The sequence below is a fragment of the Chlamydotis macqueenii genome, chromosome 4 (genome assembly GCF_036417535.1).
Source record: "Chlamydotis macqueenii isolate bChlMac1 chromosome 4, bChlMac1.mat, whole genome shotgun sequence".
NCBI classification, from domain to species: domain Eukaryota; kingdom Metazoa; phylum Chordata; class Aves; order Otidiformes; family Otididae; genus Chlamydotis; species Chlamydotis macqueenii.
In genome coordinates this window covers 49269803-49282014 of record NC_141559.1, presented here as the reverse complement: position 1 = coordinate 49282014, position 12212 = coordinate 49269803, and the positions used below count along the sequence as shown (strand labels likewise).

The following is a 12212-nucleotide window of genomic DNA, read 5'->3' as shown; positions in this document are numbered from 1 at the left end:
CTTTCCCGCCGGTCTCGGGAGGCCTTTGTCTCTAATGGGTGCGTGCAGGGAGATGCACCAGGGGCTCGGGGGCTTTTAAGATCCAATTCCTCATCTGCCGGTTGATCCGGACATCAGTTTTTGCAACCCGCCTGTCGGCAACCCGTCCCTCAAGTCACGCGGGGTCCGTTTCGGCCCCCAGCTTGCCCACGGGGCCGCGGCCTGTTCGGGATGCGCCTCCTTCCCGGCGGTTTTGCAAGGGGTGTCCGCTTTTCACTCCCGGGGCGCGGAGCCATTTTAGCTTCGGGGGTTGTTTTTAACTTCGGCCTGCCTTAAGCCTCGGGGCGCCATTTTGGTAGCTGGGAGGTTAACGGCGCCATGATTGGGCCCGTAATTAATCAGCTCCTGAGCTACCTGCCCCCAGGTCCACGTTTCCTATCCGGGGGTCGGCAGTGCCGGTCGGGCGGGAGCCCCTCTAAGCCAGCTGCAACTTTTGCCCCGTGCCATTGCTCGTATTTTCCCTTGTAATTGGTTTTAAAGAATCGGGGACTCCTGCCTAGGTTCCAGTTTACGATCGTACAGCATCTGCAAACAAGCCGCTTTCTGTACACTTCCCACTGTTTGATCAACGGTCCCCATGACTGCAAGGGGTTCCCCCCGTTCCAGGGGGTTCAAACCGCCTGCCCAACAGGCTGCCCGTTGGGTTAGAGACCAGGGGGCACGATAATCCCCAGTCGTCAAAAACACTCCCGGTCCCCAATACCCTTCTGCCTCTTTTTCACTTAACAAGATTTCATCTGCCCCCAACAGTGGTACTCTCCAGATGTATTCGGCCTCGGATTCCTTAGAGCTTCGACCAAAACCCTCCTTGAATTTTGCCAATTCGGTGGCAGAGTGGGAGACCTCCTTAGTTGTAACTTGGGGGAAGAGATCTTCTTCACCTTCGTACATATATTCACTTTTGAAGTAGGTGCACTTTCTGCCACTGCAATATAGAGTCCATTTGCAAGCCAAATTACAATTAGGAAGTAATTCTGTTAAAAAGACAATCAATGCCCTTGCTTTCACTGGGGGACACAGGTCACTCGCTTGCTTGATACATACACTGATCCTCACTCTAACACAGAGGCACTTTCTGCCACTGCAGTACAGAGTCAATTGGCAACCCAAATTGCTCATGAGGAAGTACCTTCTCTAAAAGTACATTTCAAAAGTCCACTTCAGCAATAAGATGACAACTTACATACAAAAACAGCCTTGGACTTAAGGAATGAATGACCTTAAATTACTTACTATAGCTTTATATGTTGAAACCAAATATTGCATTCCCAGTACATAGAAAGATCCGATTGCCCTGTATACTTGAATTCCACTTTTCACATTTTTATTTGCTTTCTTGGCAGCTTACGGTCTAAAAAGTGTAGCTCCTGTACCTAGCAGAATGTCAGCTGTGCAGTCTTGTAGTTCTTTACATTTAATGATCTGAAACGTTAATGAAGAGAAACTTCTTAGAGCATTGTCAAATATCACTGTACAAATCACAAGACTTTTTCTAAAGATGAAAATCTGTGCTACACCCAGTCCCGTAATCACATTTCATGCCTTGAAGCACATTAAGTCATATTTATTTCAACAGAGCTCTGAGTGAGAGCTCCTGAGTGTTACTCACAGACTCCATAAAATAATACGCTTAACTCTTCTACATGCAATCTTAGACACCTGCATTTGAAAGTATTTCTCTAAAGAACTCTAACGACCGCAGTCTTCATTTACAAAAGAGCCAAAACCAGAACATAGATTTGTTTCAACAGAAGGCTTTTAGCCTAGCAAGATAAAAATTAAAGAGTTATGTGCTTGGCTACCTAGAGGCATACATTGCATACTATTAATCTCTAACATTGCACAGTGACGTGTTGGTAGTCAGGAATCCAGTCTGAGTGCCATTGTTCCAAAAGCTTCAGGAGCTTAGGTTACCTAATATTATGTGTGCCGGCAGAGGGAGCCAAGTTTGGTCCTTAAACATAACAGAAAACAAAACCAGACTTTGGTTTCAACAGGAACATTCCTAGTCTTTGGACATTTATCCAGTCAGAAAAGAATTTAAAATGGTATTTTTTCAGCGACATCTGTATAGCATGATTTTGAAGGTCTCCATGATACGCAGAGCCTTATAAGGTAACCTGAATTGACAGAAGAGAGTAGGAATAAATTCTGAAAGCCCAGTTCCTCATACGTTTCTTCTCCTTCTGTTAAAAGTTTGTTCCTTCCTTTCTTCCGGTATTGTAGACAGGAATAAACAGCTGTGCTAGTGACTTCTGGGAGACAGCATACCTGACACATGAACTCAAATGAAAGGAGCTTACCTTGTGGCATTTAAAGTTATTATGCTTGTAACAGGTCTGCTTTTTGGCCCAGGAGGAGGACGAAAAATCTGTTGTTCTTTAGTGCTGGCCTCAGCCTTAGATTTTTTAATTACATAGGGGTCAGCGGAGTGGCTTGGGTAAGGATCAAATGTGCCTCCTTTCATGCCCCCTGGCTGGAAGAAAAAGAGCTTTTCCAAGTGCCAATCTACAATATAACTGAGTTAATTACAAGAGTTTTCATGCAAAAGCAAGGAAGAATACTGAATAGTAGACTGTGTCATAGTATGCAAAAAAGAACCCAAAGAAAAAGTGTGTTCCTTAAATTTGCAATGGAACCTTTAGGGAAATCTTTAGCCGTTATTTGGATCAATTCTTAGTTTCAAATGTTCTTTCCTAAGTCTGGAATTTAAGGAAAGGATCCTACCAATGTGACAGAAAAAGTAAAAACATAACTCGCTAAAATGCCCTGTTAGATCTTTGTCTCGCTAGGCCCAGAGGAATTTGCAGCTTCAGAAATGAGAGGAGTGACTGACGGAGTGCCAACTAGCAGAGCATTTCACTTGCTACAGTAATCTAGTCTTACTGACTTCTATTGCATAACCCTCTGCTTGGTATCTTTTTGTGGTCTGGGCAGTCAGTTAACAATATGCTATGTATCTGTGGTCTCCAGTACCTGTAGGGCAAACTGACCTTTTTAGCAGGAGAACTTGGTTTGAAAGGTGGTACCACCACTGGCTTCACTGGAGGTGTTTTCTTCAGAGGTGGCAAAACTTTGTCACTAAAGTAGGGATTCCTGTCAAAGTACTGCTGGGGATACAGATTTAACTTGAAAGGCCCTCCTTTGACCAACCGTTTATGTTCCTCTTGCGCTTTCTGCAAAACAAATCAGTTGAAAGAATCAAGCTTCAGCATTTGTACTGTAGGTCACCCTAAGAGAAAAATGGAAAGCATTTAAATTCAGTCTTGGAGAATGTTCATCCAAACTTTCTTTACTCTTGTTTGATGATCAAGGTAGTTTGCATACCCGCCCTGTATCATAGAATCATTAAGGTTGGAAAAGACCTCCAAGACCTATGAAGGAACATTAGATTCACTGACCAGGAAGCCGCACAATCAGCGTGAACGCATGGTAGGAAAATGTCTCAAAGAAAACGTCATCAATGAACAATTCCTAAATCTTTCTTATACAGGACGGTCGTGTATTGGTTTCCATCCCTGCACTGCGTAAAGAAACAGTAGTGATTTCCAGCTAAAGGAAACACCACTGGGAATAAAAAGTTCACGTAAATTGTAATAAGTGGGCATAACCCTCCCACAGAATAAGGACAAACAGTTTTACCTTTGCATTTATTCTTTCGAGTTCATACCCATCAGGTTCATGCGGGTATCGTTCACCTATGGTAAGGTTTGCGTAACTGGAAGAACAAAACAAATTACTTAGGTGCCCAAAACTCCAGAAGCATTTAATAAAATACTCTGCCAGAAGCAATATTGTCAAGTTACCCAGATGCACTTCCTTTCTTTCCGGGATTAGTATAAAAATTCTTTCCAGGAGGAACGACTCTTTCTCTGTCTTTCATTTGTGGACTGAAGTACGCATACGACCCTCCTATGGTTCCATAATAGCTGCCAAGTCCACATCTAAACAGAGCACACCAACACATTCATTAATGCTTTGCAAATACTGCAGGCTTTCCAGATCTAGTGTGCTTATCATCTAGGGTACAACATGTACATCTCAAGAGTCACATACCAAACCAGATCGCAACCACTCTGCGTGGATCTACTGCTGCAGCCATTCCGCGCACAGAAGAAACGGCAAGAGAGCGGCTGAGACAACCTGCTGAGGTAACCTGCCTTGCCTGTACTGTCTGCAGTTCTGGTGGGGAGAGAGTAAAGCCTCTCAATGCGTTCCTCCTTAAAAGGGCCGTGAATGAAGACGGACAGGAAGAGGATGCCCAGATAGCATTGGTCATCTTTGCACAGAACGCTAACCTGCCTGTTCATTGCCCTCCCTTGAGTCAGGGACTTCATCAACCCATATCTAGGGAAAAAAAAGGGCAAATGGATAAACGTTTATCTTGCTCTCTCCTAGCCCTTAAGTGCTTTATTTCATACTCCTTCCAGGTCACTGCTGTGTGTAGGCTTTTTGTATGCCCCGAACAAAATAACAGGAATTCAGAAGTCCTACCACAAGAACAAGGGCACGAGCTGGTGCACCCACAGCCAGCGAGTGCATTTGTGGAGGCTGTACATGGAGGAGAGCACGCTAGCAGCTCTTTGTGGCAAGCAAGACACCCACTGCTGGACTCAGAACCCAGAATGTGAGGGAACAGGACTCTCACTGACCGACAGGGACTCGAAATCAGTTCCTAGGTGTTTCTAACAGCTAAAGCCTTAGAAATACTTTGGGCTATGAAGTCAAGTTGGAGCTGAAAGAAAGCTTTGAACACGGAGCTCACGCCGTGAGCACACGTGTATCCAACAGAAAGCCTCCGCACCATATCTTACATGCCTATTACAAGCTGAGGTGTTCCTGTAACATACAGCTGAACATAGCTAATCCTTGCATCCCAAAAGATAGGTCTATAAAATAAAAAAGAGGTGACTCTCGTAACTTTCCAAAAGCAAAGTTTGGAGAAAGATAGGACTAAATATAACTATGAGACTGTAAGCTTAAAGCTGAAGGGTTTAAGAGAGCTGTGTACAGAAAAAAAAAAAAAAAAAAACGGAGTTAAGAGCAAGCATCAGGACCTGATTTCTACCTCTGTTCAGCCTACTCTGTGTCGCTGCTCAACATGCTTCGCTCAGAACAGACCAACACTACATTTGACAGAACAACAGTACTGTACTCTCATTACAGGGTTTATAAGAAAGAATCTGTGGAAACCATCTTTAGCGCACAGAAAAGAAAAAAAGGTCAATTTAGAACGATTTAACAGCACTTACAGCAAGTTCTCTCCGTTACTGGGACGGAACGCTGGGCCCAAATTTTTCTTTGACTCTGCCAACCTATAGCGTCTCCTTAGCTGAACAGGGTCTGCGTAGGCTTCCCCATCAAAAATCCTCGCAAAATGAGACTCAAAATAACCAGCCTGCAGAGCCGACAGTGTTTTGGTCCCCCCAGGTAACATCTGCCTGTTCTTGCCTGCAGCTTCGTTAAAAGGACCTTTAAAAAAGAAAGCGCTGTCAAGAACTGGTCACTCTTAGTGCTTCTCTTAGTCTGCATCAGAAAACTAAGGGCTGGATCTGGGTGGCTCAAAGAATGTGCTACACAGCATTTAACTTGTAAATCCTGCTTGTAAATGGGTCTGTCTGAAAGACAGCGCCATGAGAAAGTATTCACAGCACCGAGTTCCAGTTTTCTAACCCCTGCCCTTGCTTTCCAGGAAAGGGAGAGAGATGGCTTACTCCAGACCACAATGCAGAGCTAGAGACGATGCCTGTTTCTGTACCACCAGCAGCACTTTGCAGGAGCATCCCCTCTCTCACTCACTCCAGACCAGGCAGAATAGCTTAAGTGCCTCCAGTTGCGTTTTGAATCCCCAGCAGCTTGGTGGGGTACAAGCGTATCCCCCGGGCTTCTGGTGGACACGTTCACCACTGACACAACACCACAGCACAAGTGTCTCCATTGAGAAGCCACGATTATTTTGCATTATCGCTTCAAAGCAGCTACTGAGGGTAGACCTCTGGAACCTCATTAATTCCAAAAACTGCCTTTCTCAATGAGTATTGCCGTTAAACCACAAGTAAAGGCGAACATTCTTGAAAAAGACAGGATGAGGAATCTCACGCGTGTCAGTCAGATCAGATCAGAAACACATTTGCAACACTAATTTAAAAAGAATTTGCCTGCAAAGAATACGCAGGAAACAGCAGTTCCCTCTAACAAAAAGAATACTACATTAGAAAACAGGACTTCTGCAGTAGATGGAAACTAGAGGTGGTCCCCATCACCAAATACTGATGACAATTCCATGTACGTACGCATATAGTGGGACACATATTTATCTCCAATGGAAACATAATCCATTTCCCTGAAGAGGCCAATCCTCTCCATATCACTTTTCCCTTCCACAGGCATGGCTGGATCTGTGTGACCAGGCACTGCCCTAAAAGGCTTCAAGTATCCTTGCTTCTTTTTCCACTGAAAAAGTCGAGAGGCACTCCACACCTGTAAACAAAAAGTTTACTTAAGTGAAATGCAAGATGTTTGGATTAAAAATATTACCAATAAATGTAACCTGAAGAAAACCGTCTACAATATGACTGCCAGCTTTGGTGCTTGGACGACAAAGGCACTATGTGGGATTGAGATACCGTTATATCTCCTCCCTTAAACAAATTCAAAACACGAGCAGAGAAAGAAAATCAAATGCATTTGGAATACAGCTGGTGCAGCAACTCTTCCTGAGTGTACATCATTGGGGTCAAAATTTATAATGGGTATTCTTTGGAGTACTAAAACAAGACTTTCTGGTGGCATTAACAGCTAGTAAGAAACCGTGCCGCGCAGCCTCCTCCTTCATCCTGTGGCTTATCTCTAGCAAGGGTTTTCACTCACTTCCTAATAAGGGTACAGAAGGTGAGTGTATGGACAAATCTGGGATAAGAGATAAAACTGGAATTTTGGAAGCCATCTACCCAATCCAAGACCTGGTCATGGTAAACATCTCCAATTGCTTCTTGGTCTTCATGCAAATAGTTGACAGGAAATGTTACTTTTTCCTCAGCATCACCCTCATTGGAGCCTGACAGAACTAAGGAAAACGCCTAGTCAACCAGTGTAAGGAACCCAAGGGCTTCAACAGAGAGCAGGCTCAGCACTAGGATGACCAGGGATCCGATTCCCAGAGTGAAAACCAGTAGAGATGGGAATCGGAATCAGCTGGAGGAACACTTGAGGAGGAGGAAGATGACAACAGACGGGCAGTTCACCAGGAATGGAAGTCGAGGGAGAGGAGATTGGTTAATATGTTAGGAAAGCTATTTCTTCAAAGTCGTGAAATCTAGGAATGACCCAAAACATGGAGGATGTGCAAAGAAATAGCTCAAGTATCTGTGTCCGTACAGCTTGAAAGGGAGCAGGGAAGTTAAGACATTAGGGTGGAATGCAGAGGAAAGACAGTGCAGATCAGGTCCCAGCTTGTCACTAACTCTGGGGGCAAAGGGGAGATGGAAGATGGGAATGAAAATAACTCAGGCTGGAGAAAACTCTGAGAGATTCACATCATGCGTCAGCTCGATCTGGCGTATGGGTGCAGACTAGAAAAGCAGCAGCAGCACAGCCCTGGAAATACATCTACTAATACAGATCTTATATATTTCATTACTCTTCTTTGATTCTCTACCGTTCTTTGTCTGCTCGCGCAATCTAGCTTAAAAACCTGTGTCTAACATTGCAGACAGTGAACCTCTGCTTTTGTACTTCAAGCACAGAAAACACTAACAATGAATATTGTTCATATACATTTTCAGCGCTCCATATACTTTGGCAGGGAGACTTTTTTCTCTCTTTTTCTTCCTGGCAAGGTGAAACTGCACTCACAAAATCGCTTTACATTTAAACAACGTATGGCAGAATATTACTTTTCCAATGTAAATTACAAAAACCTGGGCCACCGATGTGACTGTGCTACTGAGCAAGCCCACTCACAGCGACAAGGTGTGGAGCTGTGTGCAATAAAAAGTTAAAAACCCACCCAACCAACCAAGCAAGCCACCAACCCCAATGCCACCAAAACACCCAAAGAACACAACACCAGCAGGAAAAAGGAGGCACCTACCACACAAGCAGGCTCCCCTCAGGGTTGCCAGGGCTGGTTCTGAGCAGGCAGCTGGGGACAGGCTCTCAGTGGGGGTGGCCGGACTCAAGACCATTGGACCGGGAGAGGCGGTGGAACAGCCAACTGTGATGTCATTGTCACAAGAGGGGGCAGCACGCCTCGCCTCGCCTCACCTCGCTGTGTCAGTGCACTGAGGGCACCTGCGCGCTGGGCTGTCCCCTCTCGTGCTCTTCAGGTGGGCCTGGGAGGCTGTGGCCAAAGCAGCGGAGGAACTGGCATCGCTGGCAGGAAATCCAGTACAGAGGAGAGCCCGTGCTGGAATGAACGGCTCTCCTTTCTTCGTCAGGGGCCAGCCCCCAGACCTGATCGGCCAGGCAAAAAGGGACTCGCTCTTGGCGGGAGCCTCGGCTGCTTCCTCGGTGCCATTCTTCTTTGGAGATCATCACCCAGGAGGAGCAGAGGACCCAGCTGACCCGCAAACAACACTGCAAGTAAGCTGGTTGGATCCTGACTGCAGATGGGAGCAGGAGGACTGGGCAGAAAGTCCTCCCTAGCAGAATTGACACAGGCTGTATTTATTGCAGTCCACGGGTGTGCCGAGTGCCAAAACACCGCCGACAAACTGGCCTGCGCCACACTTCCCCAGAGCAGCAAGAGCAGCTCCGGCTAGCTGCTGGTCACTGCTGCTGTTTTGGGGAATTTTCTGCCAAAGCAGAACACATGGAAAGCCAGACAAGTTTTGCTCATTCCTTTAGCTGAGATTTTCACTGAGCTTCTGCAGGACGATTCATGCAGAGAAGCATCCTTTGATCTATGTGAAGAGTCTGCGCCATCTAGATTCTAAAGCACTTCTGTGTCGTTACAGCTTAGCCAATATTACTTCTGTTAATGGCGAATACTAGCATTTCCCTTTACTGATCCCAGAGACAGTCCAGCTTTCCTACGTTGGCCAACCAGTACACCACAGTCTAAACCAGACAGATCATTTCATCTCAACAAGTAAAACAAAAACCAACAAAAGAAGCCCTGCCAACTGATTTTCTCTCTTTTTTTTAATACATTTTAGATCCTTCAGCAACAGCTGGAATCCTTCCAGACGTTTCGGCAACAGACTCTGGAGAACATTAACATGGTAAAAGTAGAACACAAACGCTCTTCAAACACAAAAGCTTCCTGCCATAGGTGTCTTAAGTAAGGTCTATTCTTCAAGAGTTGTGTATATTAAGTATACGTTTAATCACCTGTCCGTCTTAAAATGGCTGATATAAGGTAATCTCCCATCGAGGTTCTTGCTCTTTCTTAGTCACAGTATTATTTGCAGGCTTCTAAAAACTGTTTAAAAACCCCAGAAAAACAGAGGAAAACCAAAACTGAGTTAGGGTAAAAAAAACCCCGAAGGCCTAGATCCTTCTCCCCTTTTTGTCACGGTGAACTCTAGGAAGCTCTGTTGTTTTCAAAGAAGTTAATTCCACATTCTGTCGTTGTCAGCAGAACCTGTTCCATGGTTACAAACTGACAGGTTTCACAAAATGCTAAGCCAGCTTTTCAGCAGCTCTTCTTGGCCATCTTTTTTTTCTGCTGCTTTGTGGAAAAGCGAAATACCTGATGCTGGAAGGACATTTAGCTTTACACTCTGTTAATGAGAAACAAATCCACATTCCTACGTGCCACCTCCACCTCCTCTGTCCTTCCTAAGAGAGAACTTCTTCAGTAATAGGACAGTTTTGGAAAATGAAATATTTCCACGTGCAAGTTTCCTGTACTCAACCTCAATCTTTTTCAGGTACAGTCGAAAATCCGTAGGATACTAACTACAAACATATTTGAAACGCAAACTCCACTGTGGAGTTCAGACAAGACTCGGGTGACTTGCACACCAAGTGATGCATCTCTGGTATGTTTAACAATTTTTTTCCCTACAAACAAGTGATTCTTTAGCTGCACGCTGAGATTTTTCTGGGTAGCAGAACTTCAGCCATAATGACATACACTATTCCCTCCCACCCATTATCATGAGAACTCAGTTTCTCTTCTGCACAGGTCAGACTGTACCCTGATCTTCCCCAAATCAATTTGGATTCTCTTCAGTGGGCACAGAATGCAATGCAAAGCAGGTTGGGAGACAGGGCAGAGAGTCAAGGACAGAAGAGAGAGGCATGAGGACAGGGAATACATTTAGTCCCTCTCCTACGACATGCTGCATAAACCCTACTTCTTCTGGCTCTCTTCAGTGTGAACTCCAGTTTGCCCTTGTTTCATAGGGACTGGGATGGCAAAAACAACCAAAGGCAACCTATAGTCTCCTTCAGTCATCTCTCCTCTGCTGCAAATACACTCGAGCCATTTAATCCACTTCCTCGGGATTCTGTGCCGGCTCCAAAGCCCAGTACTGAATGAAATGGGGCCAATGATAACCGTGGACGTTCTCTTAAGGGCTAAAGGGCATTGGCACAGGTAAATTGTACACGTCTTGATGGATAAGTTGCTTTGCTAATTACTTATTTGTCTCATGCTTCCAGCACTGCCATGTTTCACAGTTTTCAGAGCATGACAGTTCTTTGTACATTTCTGTTTACTTTTGTGGGGTAGCTTCTGCAAAATCCTGAATCGCTGCCTTCTAAGAGAAAAGTTCATCATGATCAACAGCTCCGTTCAGATGAGCACGTGGAAGCAAATGCCAACGCTGCAAATGTCGTCCGTGACATTAATATTCCACGCAGGTTTTCACTTAAAACTATAGCAGCTGAAATGGCTGACAATTCAGAAGATCTGTTTGAAAACAACAGCGGGCTTGCAAGAACAAATGGACATCAGTGTGGACATTGGCTATCTGGCACTGGTTTGGAGACACAAGGGTGGAATGCTGCCCATCAGAAGGTCATTTTTGGTGAATCTACACATCGTATACCTTTTCCCAAATTTGGGGAACAACTTCCTAAAAGAGACAATACTAACTATCCGACCAAGTTGCTGAAAGAAGAATTCCAGAAGTCAGTCCGCAATGATTGGGATTTGTTAGCGGGTAATGCAGAAAAATCTGGCTTTTTATCCAGAGATAAACTAAATCACCTAAAAGAAGGTGCAAAAGTGGTGACCTCTTTAGATGAATCGCATACTGGTTTAGTTCCAGTTAAAAAAAGTGGGCGACATTTTGATCAAGAATTTTATGAAGACTCCAGCTATGCCAATGTATGGAGTGGGTGGCCTACAACAGCATACAGTGAAAAAGCAGAATCTCAAAGCAAAACCGTACGTAAGGACTTGAGAATCCATTATAGTGAAGGTGCCACATTCCCAGTTAATCCTTTTTCCATGATGGTGAAAGCTAAGCTAATGACCCTTGATAGCAAAGAGCAACTGCAAAAAGAAGAAGAACCACCACCGACTGTTTTAAATCAAACGTTACTGAGGCAAGGAAATCAGAAGTTCTGCAAAATCAATGTAGCCTCTGAATACGACGGCAAAATCAAAGCCTTGCAAAAGTACCTGAAAAACTCTGAGCATTTCCAAAAAACAGTACATGATCTTCCAAATGAAAATCTAGCTCTCAAGAGCAACGTGGAACCTCTTACTCTTACCATACAGTCTTTGAAAGAGAAACTACCAACATGTAGTAGGCAACCTAGGGACTCAGCGGAAGAAACGAAAAGTGTGCAAATGCTGTTGGGTAAATCACAAGAAGATGACAACAAATGTATTCAGGAAGCAAATAACTTCTTAAGAAAATGTAAAGAACTCCAAAACCAGAACAACACCCTGGAGGAAGAGAGGAATCAACTCCACAATGGAAACCAACGTTCAAAACAGACACAACATGGTTTTCAAATGAGGAACCAGAAAGTAGACGAACTGAAGAAAGCTGTTACCTGTAGACGAGAAGGGCTCAACGCACTGCTAGAGTTCTTGCCCAGGGAACAGTTCAAGCTACAGGAAACAAATCAAAACCTTAAGATGGAAATATTGCATCTTACAAGAGAAGACAGTTCCCTAGAGCAAGAGCTTGACAGAAATTGCAGTAGGAGGCAACAAATCCAAGAAAAAGAAACGGCAGCAAAATCTGACCTGGAAACTCCTCTTCACT

General features: G+C 44.5%; 1 protein-coding gene across 1 annotated transcript; it reads right to left on the bottom strand.

Moving 5' to 3' along the window:
• Nucleotides 1-1327: 1327 nt before the first annotated feature.
• On the bottom strand, nt 1328-6461 carry LOC147600977 (cilia-and flagella-associated protein 96-like). Its single transcript, XM_086747579.1, has 7 exons — nt 6333-6461; nt 5292-5511; nt 3846-3983; nt 3682-3757; nt 3033-3215; nt 2343-2515; nt 1328-1461 (listed from the first exon to the last, which is right to left on the bottom strand). Exons 1-7 carry the CDS (start codon nt 6427-6429, stop codon nt 1413-1415), a joined length of 936 nt encoding a protein of 311 aa, XP_086603705.1. The 5' UTR covers nt 6430-6461; the 3' UTR covers nt 1328-1412.
• Nucleotides 6462-12212: the final 5751 nt, after the last annotated feature.

What these genes read in the sequence shown, in the direction of transcription:
- LOC147600977 (XM_086747579.1), bottom strand. Translation starts at nt 6,429, where the DNA reads ATGCCTGTGGAAGGGAAAAGTGATATGGAGAGGATTGGCCTCTTCAGG. An exon ending in AAGAAAGGAAGTGCATCTGG is followed by an intron (nt 3,758 to 3,845) that starts GTAACTTGACAA and finishes TTGTTCTTCCAG; the next exon opens with TTACGCAAACCTTACCATAG. An exon ending in ATAACTTTAAATGCCACAAG is followed by an intron (nt 1,462 to 2,342) that starts GTAAGCTCCTTT and finishes TTAACGTTTCAG; the next exon opens with ATCATTAAATGTAAAGAACT.